The sequence below is a fragment of the Sciurus vulgaris genome (genome assembly GCF_902686455.1).
Source record: "Sciurus vulgaris genome assembly, chromosome: 1".
In the NCBI taxonomy this organism is placed as follows: domain Eukaryota; kingdom Metazoa; phylum Chordata; class Mammalia; order Rodentia; family Sciuridae; genus Sciurus; species Sciurus vulgaris.
The window spans coordinates 99329007-99356602 of NC_136461.1; the positions used below are offsets into that span (position 1 = coordinate 99329007).

Here is a 27596-nt window from a genome sequence, read left to right on the forward strand (position 1 = left end):
AAATATTCACATTAGAATTACCTGAGGAACTTTAATGCTAGTAGCTGTGACTTTCTCAGAGATTCATTTAAAAAATAGACCTTGGTGGAGTGGGATTCTGGGAAGTTCCAGGTATTGTTTTTCATTTGTTTTAAGTGCCCTTGGTGATTTTGCTGTACAGCAAGGATTGAGACCCATTGCTTTAGAGAAAAATCTTGTACATGCTAACAAATATAAACCCAATCAGATTGTTTAAAAGCCTAAACCAAAAACTTACAGGGTGTAATTTGGGGTCTGTACAGTATATTGCTTAATCTTCCAGAATCCCTGCCACCAAAAGTGTGTCTGCAAACTAACAGCATTAGTATCATCTGGAAGTTTGTTAGAAACTTAGACTTGGAGGGCCTCATCTCAAACCTTTTGAATGGACAAAGCCCCCAGGCCTTGTACATGAAGTTTACATGTACACTGCTTTAAAGCGACTTAGTGAAACCCTGTTTCAAAAAATAAAAAGGACTGGAATATAGCTTAGTAGTAAAGTCCCCCTGGGTCTAATCCCTAGTAATAATAATAATAATAATAGAAACATTTCTTTAGGTGTAGCTGAGTATTTTGTGTGATAAAAATTGATGATTAGAACCTTTCTCATGCATAAGACTCAAATTTGTGTATTAGTGACAGTTACAGTGTAGCATTAAAAATATTTTCAACAGGAAAAGTAGGAATAAAAGAGTTCTGAGGTAGTGAGATTCAGGTGATCAGAAAATTACCAGTTTTATTAACTAGGGGGAGAGGTTACTATTCTTACCTGTCCTAGTTGGCTGGTTGTTGATTATTTGGTTATGCTTACATTTTTTCATCTCCTTCCTATTCTGCTTTGACATTGTGATATATAGAATACATATTGATCATCATCACCATCATCATAATTTTGCTATACTGGGATCAAACCCAAGATCTTGCATGTTAGACAAGTACTATGACACTGAACCACACCCTAGCCCTTTTAACAAGTACAGGTGAGAATATCAGCATTGCTGATAGTTGCTGGATGATTTAGAAAATTTGTAGAGGTAGAGTTTTATAGGCGGGGGTGGTGGGTGGGCTGTAGAGTAAGCACCACAGAGTACGCTCACACCCCCAGCCATAAACTTTCTATGGGAAGATAAATTTGAGCAGGATTGAGGAATGGTTCTTATGGCCTTTGTTTTGTAGTTGTGCTGTGATTCTAATTACATAAATAATTTATTTTCCTTACATAGCAATAAGAATCAAGAATCTCAATTCATATTAAATTATACAGTGGCAAAAGACAATACTGATTTATATGTATTAGTATATGCAGCATGACTGTTTATACCTTATGTTGATATAGATACAGGAATATTTTTAAAGTGTAAGTTTTTATGTTAAAATAATTTAAAATATATTCATCAAGCATCCAGATCATTCTTGCATCCCACAATTCTTAAAAGTTTTAAACTGGCATATGTGCTTTGGAGGGATTTTTTCATTGAGCACAGCAATGTCAATATCTCTAGAAAACTTTTTCCCCCTTGGTGCTGGGATTTGAACCCAGGACCTTAAGCACGTGAGGCAAGTGTTCTCCCACTGACCTGTATTCCCAGTCCTAGAAAGCTTTTTGAGAGTTTATTTATGATTTATAGATTAGTCCTCAGAAATGAGAGATTTGTTTTTAGTGGAAACTTAACTGCATCATCATTTGTTCCTCCTGACAAATTTCATTTGTGAAGTTTATCCTCTAGAGTGTTTTAATATTACAACCCATTCCACAAAAGGAAGAAGTTAATTTTGAACGTTCAAGATTTGGTGATTAGAACTACTTTGTTTCTGTAATATATAGTTCTTTTTTTCTTTTAATGTGGTTTAAAGGTATTTTGAACCTCCAGTGTCATCTTTTGTTCTATTTGCTATTGCCTAAGTTTAGTAATAACTGAAGCTCTAGTAATTTTTTTAACATATGGTATTGGATCTCTATCCTTTACTCTTTTTAATAACCAAGTTTAAAGAGGGAGTATTTCCAAGTACAGTGATGGTTTAAACATCTTTTTTTCCTCCTGGGTTTCTTTTTAGGATCTACTGACAAAATCCTATAGCTGACTTTGGGATCTGGCTTTATTATTCAACAAGTAAAAGCTGAGTTCTAATTGGCAGACTTCTGGCACTGGCACTTGTCTACCTGTTTCTATAGAAACTGGGTTGGAAGTCAGAGCTGCACAAAGGGAAAGGGTAAGTTTTCTTTTAATTCCATATTTATAAACCCATATCTTACTAACAGTGGCATGGTGTCAGTTTCTGCATAAAGATATACATCAGTGAACTAGATCTCAAATATGAACTACATATTTCACTTGAGTAGAAACTGATATCAAGTCATTAAATATAAAAAGGGGTTTAAATATGGATTTATTTTTCTTGTGAATCTGACTTCACATTTCTTCAAAGAATGAACAATTTAATTCTCACTTATTTTTAATTTGGGGGGGTCATAAAATTGATTTTTATCCTCTTAGATTTTATTCTATTCTATTTTTCTGATAAGGTAAAATTGGTATAAAATATGTACAGAGGACATTTTAAAAGTCTGCATGAATTAATACTCTTTGTAGCAGTCTGATTCTTCTTTTGATTATAAAACAAGAACTGTTCTACTGACCATTTTTTTTTAAGCCTTTCTCCTCTCTCAGCAAAGCAGGATAAGTTCTTCTGTTGGGGAACATACATTTGTTCTTCTCCAGGCAGATACACCCATTATTGGTAGAACCTAAGACAACTGCTGGTTGGTGAGTCTTCTCTTGCGATGGCTTTTAAGTGCCATGCTGCACAGCTGCAGCATTAAGGCTTGAAATATGTGTGGTAAGCAAATCTCTCTGGTTTACAGGTTGGTATACATAAATGACTTACTAAAAACTCTAACTTTGAGATACTGAAAGAAAGACATTAGCTCTTGCTCTTTGGAAGTTACCTGTCTTATTTCCTTGGTCCTGACATATTACTGTTTTCACTGTTAAAAGAACATTTTTATTGGTTGACATAAACCAGATTTGGACACCTTACCTTCATTTCTGTTCAAATTGTCACTTGTAAAAATTGTCCTTTACAAGTTCCTGGTCAGTTCATGCCCAGAAGGTGAGTTCTCATTATAAAATGTATCCTTCTATTGTGAGTTTATGTTATGCTAACTGGGGCTCTGCTGAGGTAAAAATAGAACTGAATTTGTGATTTTGTTTTTGTTGTTGTTGTTGAAGGTAGCTAGAAATACCTTAATATGCCACTGCTATTAAGGATCCAGATATATCCTCTACCTTTGTAAGACTAGCCAACTTGTCCTGGTTTTAAAACTGAGAGTCTCAGGTCTCAAGAAATCCGTCATTTCTAGCCAAATTCAGACAGTCCCTTCAATCTTAGTTCAGTGTCTGCTTCCCTAAAAAGGCCTCCCTAGGTTCTTATTGATCTACATTTTGGGCTGAAGGGAATTTCATACTATACTAATTTCTGTTGGAATGTATCAGGGATTCGTTTCTTTTTTTTTCTGCCTTTTTTAAAATTTATTTTTATTGTAAACAAATGGGATACATGTTGGTTCTCTGTACATGGAGTAAAGGCATACCATTTGTGTAATCATACATTTACACAGGGTAATGTTGTTTGATTCATTCCGTTATTTTTTTTCCCTACCCTCCCACCCCTCTCTTCCCTCTATACAGTCCCTCCTTCCTCCATTCTTGCCCCCCCGCATTATGTGTCATCATCCGCTTATCAGTGAGATCATTCTTCCTTTGGTTTTTTTGAGATTGGCTTATCTCACTTAGCATGATATTCTCCAGTTTCATCCATTTGCCTGCAAATGCCATAATTTTATTATTCTTTATGGCTGAGTAATATTCCATTGTATAAATATACCACAGTTTCTTTATCCATTCATCAATTGAAGGGCATCTAGGTTGGTTCCACCATTTGGCTATTGTGAATTGAGCAGCTATGAACATTGATGTGGCTGCATCTTTGTAGGATTTTGCTTTTAAGTCCTTTGGGTATAGGCTGAGGAGTTGGGGTAGCTGAGTCAAATGGTGGTTCCATTCCAAGCTTTCTGAGGAATCTCCACACTGCTTTCCAGATTGGCTGCACTAATAGTTTCTTTTTTTAAGAAGTGACTTATCTCATCCCATTGATCCTAGGTAATGCCTGTTTACATCTCATAGAAATAAAATACAAAGGATTTTAAACTGATTTAAAAAGACTGGTTCCAAGCACTTTAGTTATTTTTTGATTGTGTGTATATGTTAAGACTATAGGTGATAAATGTGAGATGGTTGGGTGAATATTTGTAGCAAATGAGATACATGAGGCAAATAGGTAGTCCTAATGCCTCAGGTTTAAGGGAAACTCAAGGCTTTTATAAAGTACTGGGTTTTAATTTCATATTAACATCTTTAGAGAAACCACTGTTCAAGTTTTACAATATGTCTGTCTTCAAAACAATTAAAATATGAATATGTGGGGGAATTTCTTCATGGAAAAGGGTGATTTTACAGTTAAGTGTGTTTGTTTACTAAGGACCTAATTTTTGCAAACAAACATAACATCACATATATTTATATGCCTAGAGTAATGGGAAAATACCACAAAATTATCATTGTAGTCCTTGGACGTATACATGTCAATTTAAGTAAAAAAAATAACAGAGATTCACTAAAGAAGAAAACCCAGTTGCCATGATGTAATTAGCACCAATAATTAAATTTTGGTTCTTGTGGGAGTTTTTGTGTATGTGCCGGGAATTGGAACCCAACCTTCCATGTACCCTACCACTGAACTGAACTCCCAGCCTAGTAATTAGGTTTTGTTAAGGACTAGCTTTGTATCCTTAGGCAAATAACTTAGTCTTAATTTGCTTTTGTTCCTTAAGTAGAAGGTAGTAATAATAATAATACTTATCCAAACTTTGTCACAGCATTGACATGTTATTAATAAGGTAATAGATGGGAAAGAACTCTGAAAAGTTAAAAATGCTGTTAAGATAAAGCTTTAATATCAGAAATAATATTTTATGACCAACATATATAGATTTCTTCTTTTAAAAGGATGGTGTAGCATTTTCTTAGAGCAAAAAGAAATGATTTTTTATGTTGTTGTTTTGTTTTGTTGATACTGGGGATTGAACTTAGGGGTACTTTTACACTGAGCCACATGCCCAGATGTTTTAATGTTTTATTTTGAGACAGGGTCTTGCTGAGTTGCCTAGGACCTTGTGAAGTTGCTCGGGCTGGCCTAGAACTTGGATCCTCCTGCCTTAGCTCCCCTAGTCACTGGGATTATAGTGTGTGCTACTGCGCCCAACTTAACAGTTTTTAAATGTAACTTAGTAAGTACTTAAGAAGTAGTACGTGGAACTTATGTGTTCACATAATCATAACTCTAAAAGATAAGTTTTTAAAATTTTAAGGCTTAGAATTTATAAACATTCCAACTATTTATTAAAGAATTATAAATGGCCTGTAATTAGACATTACCTTCTTTGATCAGATTCAGTTAACTTTGAAAGACCTAAAAAAGTTAATTGTCTTATCAACTATGTGGTTGCATGGTGGCAGGTAAGATCTGTGATTTTAATATTTTTTGGTGGGGGGGGCACTGGTTCTTATGCACTTTGTATTCATTTCAGTCTAGAAATTAAAATTTTAGGCTAATTTGAGTTATAATAAATAAGATAGTCAATTTTAGCTAAATAAGCTTCATAATCTGTTACCCCCAAGAACAAGGGTCATATAGAAGGGAAAGTGTAGGTTCTTGTGTCAGACTTAAGTTATGTCCTAACAGTTTACTGGGTTATTTAGTTTCTTTGAACTTCAGCTTATTAATTTGTAAAATGGGCATCACAGTTTCTGCTTCTGAAGGTTATTGTGAAGATTAAATAAAATAATACTGTATATAAAATGCACACACCTTAGTGACTTACAATATTCCATGAAAATAACAGTATAGAAAATGAATAGAAACATCAGAAATTGTTGCCAGGTACAGTGGCACATGATTGTAATCCTAGTGGCTTGGAAGGAGAGACAGGAGGATTGCAAGTTCAAGGTCAGCCTCAGCAATTTAGTAAGACACTCTCAGAATAAAAAATCAGAAAGGGCTGGGAATGTAGTTCAGTGGGGACAGGGGAGAGGAGGAGCAAGTGGAAGTTAATTGTTAACACAATGAACACAGATATAGAAGTTTTTAACTTCTTATGGTCTAGGGATTCAGGCTTTCTTAATTCATACTACCCATGTTTAGAGGGGCTGTGACTGGATAGGATGAAGAACTTCTTTGGTTACATAAGATTTGTAAAACCTGTCTGAATGACATTTCAGTTTGGAGTTCTTTAGTTGGTTCTACTTAAAATGTACAGTTTGTGTAGATGGAAGAAAAAAATCTAATTGCCCTGCGTAGTTGAAGTTAGTTAAATCCCTTTGAAAATAATTACTGCTCAAAAGGGAAGGAGGACTTGATGAGGATGATTCCTAGAAAATCATTAATATATTTTTTTCTTCTTTTTTGAAATATAAGGCAGAAGAAAGGAAGGTCGAGGCTACTGTGTGTGAAGAGTATTTTGCTAGGTACAAGTGTATTTTCATTTAATTCTCAGTACCTCTATGAATTCCATTGTGGTATTATCCTCACTTTACAGAGGAAATTGGGGGCTCAGAGAGGTTAAGTAATTTATGAGATCATATGGTCACAAGTGGCAGAACTGAGATTTTTTATTAGCTCACTATTTTTGGTGTCTGTGTGAGGGGGTAGTTTTCTTGTTTTATATTCATTAATTTACATGTAAATGTAAAATAAATTAGACATCTACATTTACATATTAAAAACTACATTTAAAATAAGACATTTTATTTAGAGGGCATTATTTATTCAGAGGGTATTCTACCTCTGAGCTACATTCCTTCTCTCTTTGTTTTAGGGTCTTGCTGTTTCCTTGGCCTCAAACTTGTGCTCCTCTTCCCTCAGTCTCCCAAGTGGTTAAGATCACAGGTGTGTGTCACCACACCTCGAAAGACTAACATTTGATAAATGAGATTTCATTCAAGATTAATTTCGTTCCAAAGCTCATGCTAGGTCTTGGAGAATACAGAGATGAATAAAATCTCATCCATCTTGTTGATCTTGTAGAATATTGGAAGAGATTGGCATGTGAGCTCATAGAGTACTCTTAAAGATTAGATGGGATTCCAGATAGTGGGGGAGGCTTTCCAGAGTAGTGAGCGTTTGAGCTAGTCAAATTATAAATGGTAAGTGAGAGTGTAGCTGGTGGAGAGAGACAGGTGGCTGGAAGTGTAGCAGCAAAGCTTGCACAGTGCTTGTATAGGGAGTAAAAGGAATGGAATCTTGAGCTCAAATCAGGCTTTCAATTAAGGATTTTTTCTTATAGGGAGTCAGATGTTTAAAGCAGAGAGGAATTATTGGAAGGGTGTCATGATGATGATAATTTAAGGAGCATTCTGAAGCTCTTAAGGGAAATTGATATTGCAGAAAACTAGGATATTTTTCATCCAAAAGACCTTATTCACATGTAACTGCTTAATCTAAGTAAAATTATCAGTTAACATAATTATTTCACATATAATAAACATTTTAATTTAAGTATATATCCATTAAAACACCTATACAACTGTAATATGAAACTTGTAGTTCTGAAGAGAGACTTAGATCTTTAAGAAGAATATTTTAGATAACTAGATGTAGTGAAAAACTATATTGTTTAGATGAGTAGGAACTCCCATAAAGATCCTGAAATGAAGGTTTTGTGGGCTTTTTAAAGCAATTTTTATTTTTTATTGCATAGCATTACATATCATAGAAATTTAACAAAGTAATAAAAAGAAAAGAAAGATTACCTCTAGTTGATAGACAAAGATAAACTTGGGGTGGGGAGGGATGATACCATTCCAGTCAAGGTTTTAATATTCATTCAGATTTCAAAGTTTTAGTTAACCAATGGCTATAGTTCATGCTTCTTTAAGAAAAAAAGGTTTTCATTTTCATATATTTTAGTGACCAAATTCTCAATGGCACAATTGAGAGGGTTAATTTATTATAGTACACTGATGTTATGTAATATCTAAGGTGGCTGCTTCAACTGATTAATTTTAAAGATACTGTTACTCTTTTCTTACTGCCAGTAATGTCTGTTCTTCAGAATGATAAAGCAAGATGGAGTCTTCCAAACTATTTGGTTTATCTTTTTATTTTACAAACAAGGGAGCTTTTCTTCCCAAGCTTTGGTTTTCACTAACTTATTTGTTTATATTTTCTTTTGTTAAGTTCTCTCTGTTGATTGTAGTTCTCTTTCTTTCTGGTCAGACTTTTTGCTTTTCCATTTCTCAGCCCATGGTACAAAGAAAAAGGAAACTGAAGAAAGGAGATAGCATGTGCCAGAGAAATAGAAAGAACCAGTGTAGGTCTGCATACGATCATATAACCAGCCTGGAAAGAAGGAATGGTTTCTATTAGTGAAGCAAATCTTTCCATTAGTAATTCTCAGCCATGAACTGCATTTCAGAGGAAGGGACCTTTTATACTTACCAATCTGTATTGTGTGTGACCCATTAGAAAGTTAATAAAGCTTCTTATGTGTCTTACTTCTAATTGATGAAGTTTAATGAGTTTCATATGAGTTAAGGACTTATTTATGCAAAAGTCATTGTGGACTCAACTCATCTCCAAGCTTAGAATGGAAGTTGGAAAAGATGAGGGGGCACATACTATTTCATTTTATGGTGAATTTTATTAGAATATCACTATTCTTAAAGAGCAAGGAATTATAAATAGCTACTATTTTCCAAAAGAAAAAAGCAAGAACTGAGTACCGCCTTTTCTTTTACTGAACAAACATTTGAGTACTTACTTTATTCCTGGCAGTGTACTGTGTTAAGGATATGAAGCCAAAACAGTCTCTGCCCTCACAGAGCTTATAGCTTACTAGGGAGATAGGTATTAACTAACCATAAGTGCTATGAAGGGAAGGCTTGGGTGATAAGAGCATATGAGAAGGAACTGATTGATCAATTTGATTAAAGGTTCCTACTGAAATCTAAATGTCTTTTTTCTTTTTTTCTTTTCTTCAAATGTGTGTGTGTATACCTAGGGTTTAAACCTAGTGGCACTTTACCACCAAGCTACAGGGGCTTGCTAAATTGTCCAAGCTGGCATTGAACTTAGAATCCTCTTGCCTCAGCCTTCCTAGTAGCTGGGATTACAAGTGTGTGCCATTCCGACTGGCTTAGGTTGAGCATCTTTAATTCAAATTCAAAATCCAGAATGCTCCAGAATCTGAAATTTTTTGAGCACTGATTTGATGTCACAAGTAGAAAATTCCACAACATGAAACTTTGTTTGTACGAAATTATATAAAATTTTGTGTAAAATTACCTTAAGGCTATATGTGTAGGGTATACATGAAACAAATGAAATTTGTGTTTAGACTTGGGTCCCATCCCTAAGATACATCATTTTGAATATGCACATATTCCAGTATCTGAAACTTGAAACATTTCTGATCCCAAGCAATCTGGATAAGGGTTACTCAACCTATATTAGCTATCATAATCAGGCTTAAATTTAAGTGGTTCCTAGTTAAAATTTGAGCTTCATTGGTATTAAAACATCAGTCTATTGCATTAGAATTACTAGCCTTTGTCTACCACTAAAAAAAGGTAAAAGAAGATTGTATGTTTGGTCTGATTTTATTAGATCTCTACTTTTTATTTTTAACAGTCTGAAATGACTACATGCAAATGTACTTCCAGCTCTAAACAGTTTAATATTTCTAAGTACATATTTTTAGAAGAAATTATTGGCATTTCAGAAGCCTCTATATTTTCTATATCCTCTATATTCAGTTTAAATCATAACTTCTACCACTATATAGCATAATGGCCAACCTCCAAGGTGTACAGAGATAATTGATCTCTCATTCACTGAGCCATTGGTTGTTTATTAGCAGCTTTGTCTATATTCTGACTTTTACATGGAAGCACACATTCATGTTGGCATTCAAAAAACTGGATTTTTTTTTTTATGATTATAGCAAAAGCATTGTGAATGTAAAAGAAGAAGATTATTTTACCAGCAGTAATTCAGGATGATACATATGCATGCAAGTACTCACTCTGTACTGACTGTTACTTCATGTAGCCAACATTGTGAAGAGTAAACTGGTAGCTGATGCAGTTATTAAGTCAGAGCCCTCCGTAAGCATTTCATTAGGGTCTCTGGACTGCCTGCATCAGATTCACCTGTTAATTCAGATTCATTTACTTCCCTCAAGCATGCTTCATCCTGGGTGGCACCCAGTTGATTCCTTTGCATAATAAAATCATTGCTTATTATATAATAACAATAATTATTTTAAATAATTAATCTAAATCATTTCCTTATGTATGGTTGTAACCTTTGTTTTGAGCAAGAATGTCTAGCAGTTTCCTGTGATAATTTAAAACAATTAAGGTTTGGTTGAGCTTTCTTTAACAGCTTTGCAAACCAGTTTTCTTTTTTAAAATTTTTTTATTTTTTATTTTTATTCTAATTAGTATACTTGGCAGTAGAATGCATTTTGACACATCATACATAAATGGAGTGTGACTTCTCATTCTTCTGTTTGTGTATAATATAGAATCACACTGGTCGTGTAGTCATAGATGTACAAAGGGTAATGACCCATTTATTCTAATGTACTTCCTACCCTCATACCTCCCTGCACTCCCCTCTCTGTAGTCCAAATTACCTCTGTTCTTCTCTACCTCCCTCCCGCAAACCAGTTTTCTTATAGTCAGCAGAAAGGGATAAGAATAATCTTTCAAGTTGATTTTTAATATGGAATTCTAAATTCATTTTTTAAGTGTCAGTATTTAAAAATCATTCTACATCATTTAATGAGTTAAGCCATGCATCCTTAAAAAGTTTGACATACTAAAAAGTATTCATACTGCCAAATATTTCAGAATTTGGTTGTTGAGCTGAGTTACGAATCCTTTTTATGAGGTTTACTACTGCAAACTTACTCTTGGCAATCTTGTTAAAACATGAACTATACCCAGAAGGTCCTTAATCTCAAAGTTCTTTAATGCTAGTTCAAATAAGTGTTTGAGAATTCTATAACAGGACAGTGTAAATCATAACTTCTACCACTGTATAGCATAAAGACCAACCTCCAAGGTGTACAGAGATAATTGATCTCTCATCCACTGAGCCATTGGCGGTTTATTAGCAGCTTTGTCCTTTAATTTTCAGTATGTGATACAAGTATTTTCTGTATGTGCCATGATACAAACAACTTTTGGAAATGTGAATTATCGGATTTAAACTTCAGGGCTTTTAAGGTAAGAACTCACTAAAGGCCTGACAGAAATTTGCAGTAAGATTTACTTGGCAACATTGTGTGTTGCAAGTTTTATTAAAAAGATTATTTTATTTTTAATTATTAGTCATGTCCTTATGTATGGTTGTAACCTTTGTTTTGAGCAGGAACATCTAATATTTTTCTATGATAATTTTGTGGTCGCTCAGGGTGCAGTGGTATACACTGGTAATCCTAGCAACTAGGGAGGTTGAGGCAGCCGGAAGTCAAGTTCAAGGTGAGCATGGGCAACTCAGTGAGACCTTGTCTCAAAAATAAAATAAAAAGGGCTAGGGATGTAGCTCAGTGAAAAGTGCCCTTAGGCTTAATCCCCAGTACCACAGAGGAAAAAGAGAAGATTGTGATCTCTGTTTGCATTTGGAAACTCAGTTTCTTGGCTAAGTATGTTATATTTGCAAGGGAAGGACTCCTGTCCCACTTTTAAAAACCAACATAGAGAGTTATTTGGAATTTATTTTTTATGTTTTTGTAGGTATTCATGAATCTTAGGAATACCGGATTAGAGTGAAATTCTTTGAGGGCTTTGTTGTTTGTGGCAAAAAGTAATCACCAGATGAATAAATTGGTTTACATTATTTTCTTTTGTCTCTTCAATGTATAATGTATTTTTCAGGACTTGTGGAGGACAGAGAACTTGACTGTGTCTTCCCACTTGTCCCCTTCTTACCCCAACTTCCAAAAAAACAGATACATAGCATGTATTACTTCTTTAGGAACTAGTTAACTTTGTATTCTGAAGTACAACTGACTTGTATCTATTCAGGAATTAGAAATAGTGTTCCTAAGAGTGTGTTGAGGAAAAAAAATCACTTTTGTGAAATCACTTGCCTAATTGAGGTAAACTTCAACATATTTTAAGGGTTTTATTTCCATAGCTTACAGTATCTTCAATCAAAGGTAAGAAATGGAGAGATGAGTTATAGTGGCTTAATCAAATTTCCAGTTAATGAAATAGAAAAATGCAGGTTCTAATAATTCTCAGTTTTAGAAGTTGTAGACTTTTGTCCTAAGTGTGAAGTCTTGACAGTGTATATGGCAGGTTGAATACCATACCCACAAACCCCAGAGTCACAGGATTTTGAGAGAGTAACTTTTATTTTATGTATCTCATATGGCATCTAGCAAAATGTTGTGCAAATAAGTAGTAGCTTGATAACTACTGAATAAGTACAGTTGTAATCAAATAATTATTTATGGTGTTTAAGGGAGTTTTCAAATTATTATTTGTGACTGATTTAAATAAATAGATACATATACAAAAGTATATGCTAGCATAATATTTGCATTTGTTAGTTGGGAATGGGTAGTATTTGGACAGAGGGGAACTGCATTCAGTTTATTTTATAGGCAAGTAATATGGGCCCTTGGTTTTATTTTAAACTGAAACAGAACTTTGAACATTTTGAGCTCATATGTCAAGTGCCTTGAATGTAAGATTAGGAATTTCAACTAAATGGTTTATATCTGATTTGTATATTGGAGTTTATGAATGTATACATACTTTACTTCCCAAGGCACTAATATATTTATATGCTTTCTGCAGGTTTACTTTTGTTATAGAGGTCTCCTAGAAATATAATAAGGTCTTAAAATAGTTAATCCGTTTCATTTTTACAACCTTCCAAGTCTTCCATCTTGGTGCCAGTGTGTAGTTCTGGATGCTATCTGCCAGCAAAAAATAGCAGCTGGATTTGAATGAGCTGTGACATTCAGCCTACACTTAGGTCTGCTGACCTTTCTGGGTCTGGGAACCTAGAACAACCTTAAAACTGACCTGGTCTAATTCTAACCCTCTTGTTAACTAAAACTGAATTTGTTACTGAATTTTGGAAAGGGATAGAAGGGACTGTGGGTCGGAGTGGGTGGGGGTGGTGCCTTGTAGAGGAGCATGTATAGGAAGGGTAAGTTTTCACTTCCATCTTTTCAATCCCTGTTAATTTCAGTAAAGATGTGATAATTTAATTGCTACAGTGTTTCTTGTCATAGTCACAGTTGAGAAAGATGTATAAATAATTTTCCTGCACATACGCTTTATTTATATTTTTTAATAATAATGTGTTTTTAAAGTTGTTGGATTTTCTATGCTTTTTATTTCCTTGAATTTGTAAATATGTTATATAGAACTTTTTGTTATTCATTTTCATACAGGAAGGAGAAAGATCTTGTTGACATAATTAGTATTACCAATTTTAACTAATGTTTCAACTGAGAATTTACTGTTTGCCAGATTTCTGATGAAAAAAATGTCTAATCTTTTATAGGAATCTCAGCTTTTGCATTTGGTAATAACAGATCTAGGTAAGTAAAAAAATGAGAATCTCACACAATTCTGAAGTTTGGTTGACAACTCAGTATTTTATCATCAGTAAGTCTCTGGATAAATGTAGACATGTAATTGCACATACCCCTTGAGAAATGAGTTAATCTGTAAGTCAACATTTCTGATGTTCCTTTAGTAGTTGCTATTAGAGTCAGAAATTAGAAACAAATCTAATGGCTGTTGTAAAGTCCTCTTTGTTGTTTCACAGAGGGATGACTTTTAAGAGCATAAGGACTTTCCTGAACTTTCCTCCTTCAACAAGATGCTTAGTGGCACAACATTATAGTCAGTGAGAGATCCTGGTATAGAGAAGGAAATTTAACTAAATTATGTATTACCATAATCTTGTTTGAGATACTATGAACAATTCCTGGATTAAAAAAATCTATACATCAGTTATCAATAGCTCTATTACTTCCTGTGAATTTTTGTAGAATTTATAAAATTTATGATTGCCTAAATAATCTAAAAATTGATACAAATATTCATGAGCTCTTTTTATCTTCACATATAGTTCTAGGGTATAAACTTTGGGTAGTAAAAGGCTTGCAAACATTTTTTGCTAATTGACAATAAGAAATTTATGTCTCATTCTATATTGCATAGGTGTGTATATGGATGAAATAAAAGTTTCACAATAAAGAGATAACACTCTTTCCTAATCTCTGTTGTAGTCTATCCTTTTTCATTAAATAGAATAAAAAAGATCATGACATAACAAATTGATTCAAGACCCACATATGCATCTACTTGCCTTTTTAGGCATGGGTCCTCACCAAACTTGCCTTGTGTTCTCATATATGTTGAACTCTTTAAATACTATTTTAAGATGTATACAAGAACATGTGTAACATTAAACATTGTAATTATGTTATATACCTTTGTCATTTGAATAATATATTCTGTGCCCTGGTATCTGGTACTTTTGACATAATGAGTTTTAAAAGTTCCAAGGCCGCCATTGTGACAGCCAGTGAAGAAAGGTCCAAATTGAAAGAATGCATCAGCAAACTGTTTTTGAACTTTTTCTGCATCTCACTGACCTGGGTATTAGCCGTAGAGTAACTTTTCTGGGCAGCTCTAGTATGTTGACTGCTTTTACCAGTTCCTAGATAACAATTCTAGGCCTTTTTTTTTTTTTTTTTTTTGTACTGGGGAATGAATCCAGAATGTTCTACCACTGAGCTACATCTTTGATCCTTGTTTACTTTTTAATTTTGAGGTAGGGTCTCACCAAGTTGCTAAGGCTCGGCTTGAACTTGTGATTCTTGCCTTAGCCTCCTGATTTGCTAGGGTTACAGGTGTATGCCTCTGGGCTTGAAAATTCTGGCCTACTTTACAGGTGTAAAGTGTAGGCTGAGAGACAGCATGGGAAAGGGTGTGTTCATCAATGCAAATAAGGCAATTGATTGTATACAATTTTTCCTTAGAGTATACTTAAACTGAACCTCAGATAATGGCATATTTTTTTTCCTCCTGTTATCCTAAGTTTACGTTCTTTTTCTACTCTCCCCCTTTTCTAATAGTAAGAGGGACAAATGTAACATCATTATAAAATTTATTTAAAAAATGATGGAGGGCAAGATCAGATAGATTCCTTCTCTGTCTCACTTTAGGACTGAAAGCAGCAAAAGTGAATTTTAGGCTAAATTCCTGTTTGTGGGTAACTGGAAATTCATATTACAGTAATTTGTGCAAATTGAGAACCTATGATGTGTAAGAAATTAACATTTAAGGCTCTTTCCTACAAATATTACTATGTCAGTAGTCAAAATTTTAGTAGTCTTGGATTAATTGTTCATTAATCTAGTTTAATTTTTATCTAGTTTCTTAAAAGATGAGTATAAAATCACACTTCAACCCTAAAGTTAACTTAATCAGAACTCTGAATATATACTGTATGAACTTGTATATAATTTTTACTAGTGGCCCAGATATCCTCTCACAGAGATTCTGCCCTTTAGGCCAAGTATCTTCCTATTATTGCTACAGTTAGAATATGAAGGGCCTCCCTCTCCCATCTTCTTTGAAAATACAGATCCTGGACAGCTATATGGCATATCAAAGAACAAAGGTATTAGGTTTGCAGCTTTCAAAGTCTGTGGGAGCAACTCCTATTTATATAAAAGATGCTTGTGGTGATTTTTTTTCTCGAGTTTCGTGAGTCTTTGAGACTCTTGACAAAACTCAACTGCCTCCCTAGATACACAGACATACTTCCTGGCTCAAAAATTCTCAAGAGAATATATGAAATTTCTCAGGGGACAGCTGTTGGATTAACACTCAGATTTTCCTATATGAGTGATGGAGCAGATTAGATACAGGAAAGCTAAAGATTCCATTTCTTTAACCTGATGCTGTCATTACATGTTAGCATTAATCCTGGATCAGTGTTTTCTTTTATTGCTTTTTAAATTTGCTCAGAATGTGGCTCAGCTGTTACCTGCTATAGGTGGTCCGGAAAGGACAGCGATCCCAGCAAAGAAACCAGCAAGTCCCAAAAAACTGTGCACTCTAGAATTCTTACACAGATCAACCTGTGGGCATTGGAATTCAGCATTAGTCATATTAAGGATAAAATTCTATAGAGACCTGGTCCTGCAAAGGGGCAAGTACTGTTTATGTTATCTCAGACTATGAATAGTTTGACTTCTGAGGTAGTTTGGATGACCTTTTGCCCCCCGTATTATGAAAGAGCAGAGATCAAATAGGGTATTAGTAACTTAGCTAGGTAGGCAGTGTCTTCAGTTTATTAGTGAAGGGACATTAGTTCTGGGTTTTTTTATTTTTATTTTTTGGTACCAGGGATGATTGAACCAGGGAACTTAAACACTGAGTCATATCCCTAGCCTGTTTTTATTTTTTGTTTTGAGACAGGGTGTTGATAAGTTGCTCAGGGCCTTGCTAAGTTGCTGAGGTTGTCTTTGAACTTGGTAATCCTCCTGCCTCAACCACCTGAGCCACTGGAATTACAAGCATATGCCAATGCCTGGTGGTTTTGGTCTTTTTTTTTTTTTTTTTTTTTTAAACATTTGTGTAGTTCCAGGAGTATTTTTCTTTTCGAGTCTTACTAATATCTGTAAGGAAATGATAATTTACAATCTGAGCTGACAGTGATTCTGAATCTACCCGAGTACCATAAGTTTGTAAAAAAGTAAGAAATTACAAGGAGTCAGTTTTGGCTTTAGGAAATCTCCTAGGGATTCTGTTCCAGCATGTTGAGGACCTGGTTTTAAGAAGAACTGTGGGTTCCCAGCAATTCCAAGAACAAAGAAGTGTTATAATTTATAAGTATTTCAGTTCCATTTGAGGTGAAAACATGAGGGCCAGGTGCAGGGGCACATGCCTATAATTCTAGCAACTTGGGAAGCTGAGGCAGGAGAATTGCAGGTTCTAGGCCAACTTTAGCAACTTAGACCCTGTCTGAAAATAAAAGATAAGAAAGGGCTGGGAATGTAGCTTACTGGTAAAGCACCCCTAGGTTCAATCCCAGTACTTGGGGGGAAAAAAAATATATATATATATATATATATTTTTTTTTATATATATATATATATATATCTCCTCAAAGTACACAGGACCAAGGCAGTAATCTTACCAAGAAAAGCAACACTAATCAGAAAATCCCTTTTTCTCAGGGAACTTAAATTGTGCTTAAGAGTCAAAGACTATTGGAGCTGAAGGAGAGAAGTGAACACAAACCTTACCTAGGAGATGGATAAGCAAAATGGAATCCTTCTAAACACTTTCCTGCTTTCATTCTTTTTCTGTCCCAACTAACTAGTTCTTACCCTCCCTCAGCACAAGGTAAGAGGAATAACTAGACAGGGTATAGCTAGCTTCAGGGTTTCTGAAGCCTTCTCTTTTGGGGAGATTGTTACTAGTACTTGAACTGAATGGTTTAACAATGTTAATGATGTGTCTACTCACCAGTACAGGAAGTATCAGTGCCAGATAACCGCCAGCAAAGATGGCAAAGAAGATGGTGTAGGTCATAAGTAGTGGAAATGTGGTGGCTAAAGGAGCAAGCAGGTTAGTGATACCACAGAGGATGAGGTAAGATTTGTGGTATTGGTACTTCTTGATCCAGTTTTGATCTGCAACCCATCCAGAAATAAGCTGACTGACTGTTTCAATGATACCTGGAACAACATAGAAAGTCTTAGGAAATCCTGATTTCATTTCCTAGCCCGTATGAAAAATGTGAATTATAAGGCATCTTTCCTCAATAGGACCCCATCTTGACTCCAGTATATGGGGGGTGAGGGGGGAATTCATCTGTCTTCCACAATAGGATCTTAATTTACACACATTTCAAACACTCCAGACACATATAAAAATACCAAAAAGTATTCTCCAGATTTGAGTAGGAAACCATTAAGTTAGCAGGTGTTGTTTCTGATTGTGTTTAGAAAGAACTTAACACCCAACTATGAATTCCTGGTTAGAGGACCCTGGGCTTAGGAGGCATTGCAGTTCCTTCCTCTTAAGAAGTCTCACAAATGAGGAAGTGAGATTTCTAAAAGACTAGTCGACTCTTATGTCAGTATCCTGAGGAAGTTAAATGGTGGAAGATCGGAAAATAAATAATAAAGTCTTAAGTTTAAAACAGCATACATGTTGGAACTCTTATCATTGATTATGAAGCTTTAGGGATTAAGATCTCCAAAGTCATTAGGCTTAATTTGAAAATATGTAGGAAGTTTAGAAATGGGAGATTATATTTGGAATATTGGAGCTATCATATGATGAATAAAATTTAAGAACCACAGTTTTTTTCACTCAGTTTCATTGTACAGCATTCTAAGACCCTTTATTCTGTTAGAAGCTAATATAACAAATACTGAGAGATTTTTCACCAAGAATAAATGGCATGAACTCTAATTGTTTCAATTTCATTCTTTCCTGTGGTTCAAATATAAACTCTTCCATTAAAAAGGGAATTAAATAAGGGGGTACTATCACTTATTATTTTCTAGGATACATATTGGGACTGTATATTAAGACTTTTGGTTCCATTGTTTAGAGTTACACTGATCTAAATTGATTTTGCCAGACATTTATAGTAGAAAAAAAATTTTTAGCCAGGTATTTTCTCTTGTGCACACAACATTACTTGACTGAAGCAGAATATCTCTGCAGTTATAAGTCTTGGTAAATTTTCAAAGAAGTTAGTAAGAAGAATTACTGTTGAATTATTGTGAATTTCCAGATAATTAGAGCAAACTAGTTCTTTCTCATCTCTCTTCATTTTTTAAGATCCCTATTTTGTTAATTGACAGAACCTATAACTTCTGAATCAAGCATTCAGTCTGTCTCCCAAACATTTTTACAAATGCTCAACTAAGATGATTGTTTTTATTTTCAACTTGCCTTCTTATTTAAGTACTTATTTTCGCTGGGTCTTGAACACACTGGGCAAGTGCTCTATCACTGAGCCACATCCCCAGCCCTTACATTCTAATGGAATATAAGCTAATCCACTAGTGACTGTCCTCCATATTTATCTGTCTTACTGTTATTTCAAGGGGAAATATACTTAGCTACAACTTTTGCCCCTAGAAGACAGGGGGTTGAACACAGGAACTTGTGCTTGCTAGGCAAGTGCTCCACTACTGAGCCATACCTCCAGCCCTACCTGCAAATATTAACAACATAATGAATGCTTACTATGGGCCAGGCATCATGCTAACCTCTGTGTACATTACATTTTTAATCCTGTCAACCTTAAAAGCACAGGTATCATCATGTCTGTACTACACATGAAGAAATAATTGAGGCACTGAGAAGGCAAATAACTTGCCCAAGGTCAAATACTTAGAAAATGCTAAGCACAAACCTGGATTTGGAAAGTCCAACTCCAGAACCAGTCCTTTCAATTACTATATTATCTGGGTTTTTCTGCTTTTAGGAGTAATCGTTGCTACTGAGCACCTGTTCTTTTATGTTTTTATTTTTGGTACCAGGGACTGAACCCAAGGATACTTTACCACTGAGCTGCATCCCCAGACGATCTTATTTTATATTTTGAGACTGGGTCTTGCTAAGTTGTTAAGGCTCGTCTTGAACTTGTGAACCTCCTGCCTTAGCCTCTGAAGTTGCTGGAATTTCAGATATGTGCCACCATGCCCAGCAAGCACCAACTATTTAAAATTGGATATTTATGCAATAAATAGTGAATGTCTATTATGTCAGACATATAAGAACAAGTAAGACTTGGGTTAGGGTCCACTATCTAGTTAGAGGAGTCTATGAACAAAGTACAGTGATAAATATGTGCAGGGGAAAGCCCTGATACTCGGCCTAGCTTAAAAAATTAGATTTTGGGAGAGCCCTCCCACAACTCATCCTTTTTTTTTGAGCTTTTTAGTACAATTTTATTAAAACTAAGTTCATTTTTTTTTCTAGATAGCAAGTTGAAGTAGGCTTTCTTACCAGCTACAGAAACAAGGTAGGAGGCATCCATGATGTCAATCCCTAGTGTTTTGGCTCTGGCTACCAGATGAAAGGTAGGGATGAAATATGCTAACTGACTGAGGAGAAAAGACCAGGTAAATATGTAGAAGAAAGGATTGCTGAAGACAGAAATATCAAATAGTTGTTTGCAACTCCATGAAATAGCCTTTTTCTTGTGACTTTCTTCATTACTGGTTAATAACAGTTGGTTCCTTTTAGGCCCATTGTTGAACTCTTCACTTTGATTTTGTGAAACTATTAAAATTTTATCAGGTTGTCCTGCTTTCTGCATAGTACTATTCTTGATGGAAAACTCTTCCTCATTGAAGCATGATGTTTCTGTCCCACACAGTATCTCTGGACCACTTTCAGACAAACTGCTACATATATTTTTAATTTCAGAATTATTCTCTCTTTTGACATGAATAGGTCTTAAGAGCATACTTGAAGGCACCAAATTCAATGCGATTGCTCCAAATAATATAAGGGCACCTAAATAGAAGAGAGAAATTGAGATGTTAAAAACAACCTCTCAGTTCACAATAACTTTTGTTCATAGGCTCAGAAGCAGCCCCACTATGGTCCAATAATTTTTGAAAACATACTCTGCCTCCCCAATTTAACTGAAAATGTTTAAGTCTGTTGACTTAGTTATCTGCCATATACACAGCTGTATCTTTGTAACAGTGGAGTCCTTTGGAGGTAGAAAACCAGCAAGTGCACCAATAGGAGAGGAGGAGCTCTTTCCTAAAGGAAAAAAGAATAAAATAGAGTTTGGGGGAAAGAAAAGTGGTATTTCTAATGTTACCATGTTATAATATGCCTTAAATAGGTCTTTTAAATATCCTAGACTGAGTATATAGATCTAAGTACAGAAAACACAGAATTAGATGACAGGAAGCATTTAGAAACAGTATTAGAAAAGGTGACAGCCTTTTGTCCTCACATTTAAAAACATTTCTTTGAAAGAGAATAGATAACTGGTCTTACTTTTGGAGCAGTACACTTGATTTTAGCATTTTCTAACCAAAGCTGTGACTTTATGTATGGTTCATCTAGAGTAAGGACAGGCCTTAAGCTCTTCTATCTGATCTTATGGATTTGTCAGCAAATCCATGAGGAAAGGAAAGATTCAACTGAACTACTATGTAGATAAAATATACACACATATTAACTAGCCAGGCAACAGTAGCCTGTAATTCCATCTACCTGGGAGGCTGAATCAGGAGGATCACAAGTATGAGGCCAGTTTTGGAAACTGAGAGCTTGTCCCACAATATAAAAGTAATGAAGGCTGGAATGTAGCTCAGTGGTGAGTGCTCCTGGCTTTAGTTTTTACTACCACAAAATAAAAAGGTAAGACTAACTACTAAAGAACATTATGTTCTATTTACAAAAATGTTTTTTTGTTTGCTCTATTTTAATCAGGTAGAAGAGGGATTTTTTAAATGCAGATTTTTCTTCCTTGTCCTCCCCCATCCCGCCAGCACTGGGGTTTGAACCCAGAGATGCTCTTATCACCGAGCTACATCCCCAGCCTTTTTATTTTCAGATCAGGTCTTGCTAAATTGTCCAATCTGGCCTTGAACTAGAGATCCTCCTGCCTCACTCATCCTGAGTTGCTGGAATTACATGTGTGCTCCTCTGCCCAGTCAGAATTTTTTTTTTCTTTTTAAGGGGAAAATATGAAAAGCAAATGTTTTAGGAAAGGGGGAAAGGAGGAAGCTTTGTTTCTCTGGGATGTCACTGCCATTGCAGGTTGTTTCTAGCTGCACAGTGTCCTCCATCGTGTCTCAGAGATTGAACTCTGAATTGCTTGTGTGAGCTGACAAAGCCAGCAAGTTGTCCAAGGTTTCATCTTTTATTTCATTTTATTTTTCTTTTTGGTACTGGGGATTGAAGCCAAGGGCACTTTACCACTGAAGTATATACCCAGTCCTTTTTATTTTTATTTTGAGAAGGGATTCTCTAAGTTGCTGAGGCCAACCTCAAATTTATAATCCTCCTGGCTGAGTCTTGAGTCACTAAAATTCCAGGTATACACCACCACACCCAGCTTTAAGATCTCTTCTGTTGCTTATTCTCTAAGGAAGAGGAGCATCTTCACTGTAGATATGCTCATTTCTTCTCTGGCAATATGTTTCAAGCTTTTAGGGATTTGTTTTGGTTTGGTTTGGTACGGTTTGGTACTGGGGATTGAATCCAGGGATGTTCAACCACTAAGCCACATCCCCAGTCCTTTTTTTGTATTTTATTCAGAGATAGGGCCTCACTAAGTTGCTGAGGCTGGCCTTGAACTTGTGGTCCTCCTGCCTCAGCCTCCTGCTGCTGGGATTACAGGTGTGCGCCACTGCACCTGGCTTAGGTTTGTTTTTTGCAGTGCTGGGGATTGAATCCAGGGCCTTCCACGTACTATGGCAACATCATCAAATGGAGAAAACTGAACATTAAACCTTGTAGAGCTGTTTAGAAACCTAGACTGACTCACCTGTCCAGTCATAAAGATCGATCAGGAATTTTGTAAAAGGTGCCAATAGAAATGTCAGTCCCATTCCGGAACGGGCAATAGCCGTAGAAAGAGCCAATCGTTTTTTGAAGTATTTGGTAATTACCACAGCAGCTACTTGGTACAAGAAAGCAGAACCCAAACCTAAAAGAAGAACAGTAATTTGGAATTACTTTTACATTAAGTGATTAAGTGCAGTGAAATGTTCTGGATCTCATAATGAAACTAGGTGTTCAGGACTCATAGGTAGTAGAAGGAAATGTTCCTGATCCATCTCTAATAGTCTTCTGTTTACAGTTTACTCACCAGGTAAAAGTCCCATAGTCACACAAAGAAAGGGAATGCTTGTGGCCCAACTACTGATGAGATAGCCACCAGTAATAAGGAAAGTTCCCAGAATGGAGGTAGTTTTCTCTCCAAGTATTTCACAAATGATTGCAGCCAGCGGACCTTAGGAGAAGAAAAAGGCAAATGCTAGGTAAACATGCTGTGGCATCCCTTATTCTCCGATGTGTGATGTAAATGAAGGAAAAACAAGAGGACTCTACTTTGGAGTATTGTGTATGCTTTAAAATGTTTGTAATGGGTCTCTTAATATTACCAGCCCACACTCCTTTCTTTTCTTTTTTTCTTAAAGGATCATAAGATGGTTTGTTGGGAATCTTATTGAAAATGCATTATAAAACTGCCACAATATGAGGTTGCACTAAATGGCTGGTTTTTTTTTTTTTTGTAACCATAAAAGACTGGCTTATTTTATCACATAATTTTTAAAGCCTCTGTAGATTTTTATGTTTAAGGATTAAAGACACATACCAAACACAGATAAAATATTCGCAATACATAGGGCCAATTAAATTCCTTAGCACAGAATCTATTAATAAGGTAAGGATTTAATAAATATGTGTATTATTATGGATTAATTTATTACAAATCAGAAAATAATTCTTTAAAACTGGACAAAGGAAATTAGCAAACCCCTAATCACTCATTTAGTAAACGAGTAAAATTCAAACTAATACCAACAGAAACTCATCTAAAATATTAGGTATACATTTCTTTAATTGTGATATGAACAAATATTTCTGAAGGAAAAAAGATATTTTCCAGTTACTGACAAAGTCTCAGAGAAATAGGTACTTTTATACCATGCAAGTGAAAAAATGAATTGTTACTTTCTGTGTGATTTGTCAGCAAATATTAAGAAAAATCTTTAAAATATATCATTCAACCTAGGAATTAAGTGCATAGGAATTTATAATTTATCTGAAAAAACAATGAAGAATGTTAATGCACACTTTTTTATTTATTTATTTTTTTCGCGGTGTTGGGGATTGAACCCAGGGCCCTGTGCTTGTAAGGCAAGCACTTTACCAACTGAGCTATCTCCCCAGCCCCCAAATGCACACTTTTTAAAAGACCAAGTAACTTCTAAGTGACTTCTAACTAGGACAAATTTGAATACTAATCATAAAGAAAGAGAAGTTGATTCTGTTTTGTTTTGAATGTGATTAGATTATTAATTCTCTAACTTTAGGTTGAGGGCCTGGTTCATTGGAATTATAATAATGTTTTACCAGACTGGAAAGAAATAAGGCATAAAAAAATTAAATACTTGAAGGTTGGGTACAGTGGCACATGCCACTTGGGAGGCTGAGGCAGGAGGATCTCAAGTTCAAAGCCAGCTTCAGCAACTCTGTGAGACCCTGTCTCTACTAAAGTATAAAAAAGGGCTGGTGATGTGGCTTGGTGATTAAGTGCCCCTGGGTTCAATTCCTGGTACCTAACAATAATCATAATTGAATTCTTCAGTTTGAATTCTAATTTCCCCGAATTAGTACCAAGTCGAATGATAAACACTGCAATTCCGTGCTTACTCAGCATTACATAAAGTATATTAATAAATGAACCTGAATGTTAGCAACATGTCAGTCTTAAAGAAAACAGAGTCTTCATGGAATAGCTGTTTGTGGTCCTTCTCTATGGACAGCAAGCTTATTGCTAACTTACCTGCAGAAAAACGAAGTGATGACATGATGGATCCAATCCAACCAGTTTGCTCAGCGGTGCCTTCAAACTGTTCTTGGAAGACCACAAAGAAAATTGCAAAAGTCTTGGTCATTCCCATTACAAATACATTTACCTAAATCAAAACAGACCAAAATATCCAAATTAGGTGATGAATGAGCCAGTAGAGGAGTTTGCAGCTGCTAGAGATTCTGTGTTCCTAGCGCTCTGGTATTTGCTGGTTTGCTTTATTGGTTCCTCATTATATATCTTGTATTTTGGGGGAGAGTCATTCCTATTTAGAATGGTTAAGCATGCCACATGAAAACACTTCATTTAATCCTTTTTCAATGCAGTTGATTGAGTGTGTCAATATTTGAAAATAGAAAGTTGAAGTTTAGAGAGAAAAAATTTGTTAGGTGGGGTTACAGGAGCTGAGGTGCGCGTACTTAGACTAACTCCAAAACAACAACTGCTTTAATGTCTGGTTCCCATGGCATGTGTTAAGGCCATACTTCAGTTATCTTTGTAGTAACTACTGAACAGCAATTATACATCATTTCTTTTCTAGCTTTACTTTAACTCTGCTAAGCTAAGTACCCTCCTTTACATGATATATAATTAGATTGACCATATACTTTTATCATCCAAATTGGGACACTGTGTGTGTGGTGTACTGGTGATTGAACTGAGCGGGTGTTCTACCACTGAGCTACATCCCCAGTCTTTTTTGAGACAGGATCTCACTAAGATGCTGAGGCTGGCCTCAAATCTTCCTGCCTCAGCTGGGATTACAGGCTGTGCTATCATGCTGGGCTCCAAATTGGAACACTCTTGAGAATGAGTTTAGTTATGGCAATACAGCAAGGGTTAACAGATGTATGGTCACCTTATAGTTGGGTCTTGTACCCCATCCTTTTTCTTCCACCTACTCTTCTTGCCTCTCTTCTTCCCTCCATTAGAAACACTCCTCTTGAGGCCAGTTTTCTGTAGAGTACTAACTTTTTGTTAGAATTATGATTACCATCGAGGCAGTGAAGAGCTGTTTTTCCTCCTACTCCTCCTCTTTTAAGTAGTACTGGGAATTGAACCCAAGGATGCCATGCCACTTGAGCTACATCTCCAGCCTTTCTGTTTGAGACAGGGTCTCCCTAAAATGCCCAGGCTGGCCTTGAATTTCTAATCAATTTCTGTTTGAGACAGGAGGTGTCTCGGTCTCCCAAGCTTCTGGGATTACAGTTCTGTGCCATTGTGCCCAGCCAAAACTTTGTTATTTAGAAAGCACAGTGTTAAGCACACCAGGGTTAGATATTCAAAAGTGGGAGAAAAAAAAAAAAAAAATTGGGCCCCCAGTTCAGGCAATTTATAACCATAATTTTCTTCCAAGACATTTCTATGAAGAAATCAAGCTAGGAAATACAAGTATCAATTTGTTTCTTAGTTAAAAATAGAGATGATTGTATTCTTATGAGCAAGGAACACTAACATGAGGTGTTGTTTGCAAAATAAGTTTCTTTTTTTCTGTGAACGTGAGTTCTATACAGATGTCCTTGGTGCTGACCTATGTTCTTAGCTGCCCGAATTTAGCTAGCTACAGGCCCCTAGTTCAGTATGTTTCCTCTTTAGTCTGTACTTGATGTCTGGGTGTAACAACTATGAATAGATATGAACTCTTTAATAACTGGGTTTGTGTCTTTCACTGTATCTGGAAGGTCAAGGGCAGAACTCTTGTATCCATCTGTCCCACTCCCTTAATTTCTTCCTAGTTTGTTTCTATTTTGACTCAAAACTATTAAAGACCTTACCTAAGGTCTATGTTTTCCCTTAATTAACAAAGCAGACTACGTAAATCTGAATTGTGAGCTTAATCACATGCCTTGGACCAAGATTGGTGGGTTTTTGTTCCTTTGCCAGAGCCCATATGAGATGTTGAAGTAATGGCTTACTCCCAAGTAAAACAAAAAACCTAGCTGGACACAGTGACACATACTGTAATTCGAGTGTCTTGGGTGGCTGAGGCAGGAGGATTTCTCAAATTAAAAAAAAAAAAGGATTGGGGACATGGCTCAGTGGTTAAGTGCCCCTGGGTTCAATCCCTGGTTTAAAGAAGAAAAAGAAAAGAAAAGAAAACAAAACAACTAGAAATTCTCCATTCCCTCACTGCCTTTTTCTTTTAATTAAAAAAAAAAGTTTGATTTGTATTTATTTATCTTTTTGGACTGGGGATTGAACCTAGGTGTGTTTAGCCACTGAGCCACATCCCAGCCCTTTTTGTTTTTTTATTTTGAGACAGGGTCTTGCTAAATTGCTGAGGCTTACTTTGAATTCACAATCCTGCCTCAGCCTTCCAAGTTGCTGGAATTACAGGTGTGCACCTCCATTCCTGGCTTGCTTTTAAGAGACTAATTGAGTTGATCCCAGTAGGAATACCTACAGGTCTTCCCCAACACTCCCATTCTAATTGATAGGAGTTGAATTAGTCTCAGTAACCCATTCTGGAATCAGCACCAGGCTTTGTCAGTTACTTTTATTTAACAACAAACAGCTTCTTTCTACCCTTTGTCTCCATTTAATATCATCCTAATTTATCCTGGCCTTCACAAGCTTTTTAAGGAAGAGTATTGGCGTTTCCACTTCTCCTCTCATGCTACCTCTCCATTGAAGGCTGAAGTTCTAGCAGTCCCGTCACTCTACTGTAATGGTTCTTATCAGGGTTACCAGAGACTTTTGCTGCTAAACCAATACATAGATTTGGTTTATGTATTTTATCATATTTTTTCTCTTAGCTGCTTCTGCACGTCGTTTTCTCTAAAAATTTCTGGATTTCTCTGTTTGCTTAGTGGGTTATCAACCTCATCCTCTACATCAGGTTTTCCAGAGGTTTTGTTCTAGTCCCTCCT

The 27596-nt window shown here is 35.7% G+C and overlaps 2 protein-coding genes across 6 annotated transcripts in view; one reads left to right on the top strand and one right to left on the bottom strand.

The window, feature by feature from the left end:
- The window catches only part of RBM15 (RNA binding motif protein 15), a 212368-nt gene that overhangs the window by 13580 nt on the left and 171192 nt on the right, over positions 1 to 27596 (top strand). The window lies entirely within an intron of this gene.
- SLC16A4 (solute carrier family 16 member 4) overlaps positions 1 to 27596 on the bottom strand; it is a 40702-nt gene that overhangs the window by 9478 nt on the left and 3628 nt on the right. For 2 of the 5 annotated variants that reach the window (XM_079111386.1, XM_079111385.1), the window contains exons 3-9: positions 24700 to 24832; positions 22996 to 23139; positions 22672 to 22833; positions 20163 to 20675; positions 17658 to 17869; positions 16171 to 16264; positions 7618 to 8475 (exon numbers count right to left, since the gene is read on the bottom strand). In XM_079111386.1, the coding sequence (XP_078967512.1) occupies positions 8309 to 8475; positions 16171 to 16264; positions 17658 to 17869; positions 20163 to 20675; positions 22672 to 22833; positions 22996 to 23139; positions 24700 to 24832 (1425 nt within the window). In that variant the 3' untranslated portion in view covers positions 7618 to 8308. Of the gene's footprint in view, positions 1 to 7617; positions 8476 to 8533; positions 8821 to 8851; positions 14027 to 16170; positions 16265 to 17657; positions 17870 to 20162; positions 20676 to 22671; positions 22834 to 22995; positions 23140 to 24699; positions 24833 to 27596 lie in introns of those variants that run through there. The other 3 variants (XR_013759383.1, XM_079111387.1, XM_079111388.1) reach the window with 3 other exon arrangements.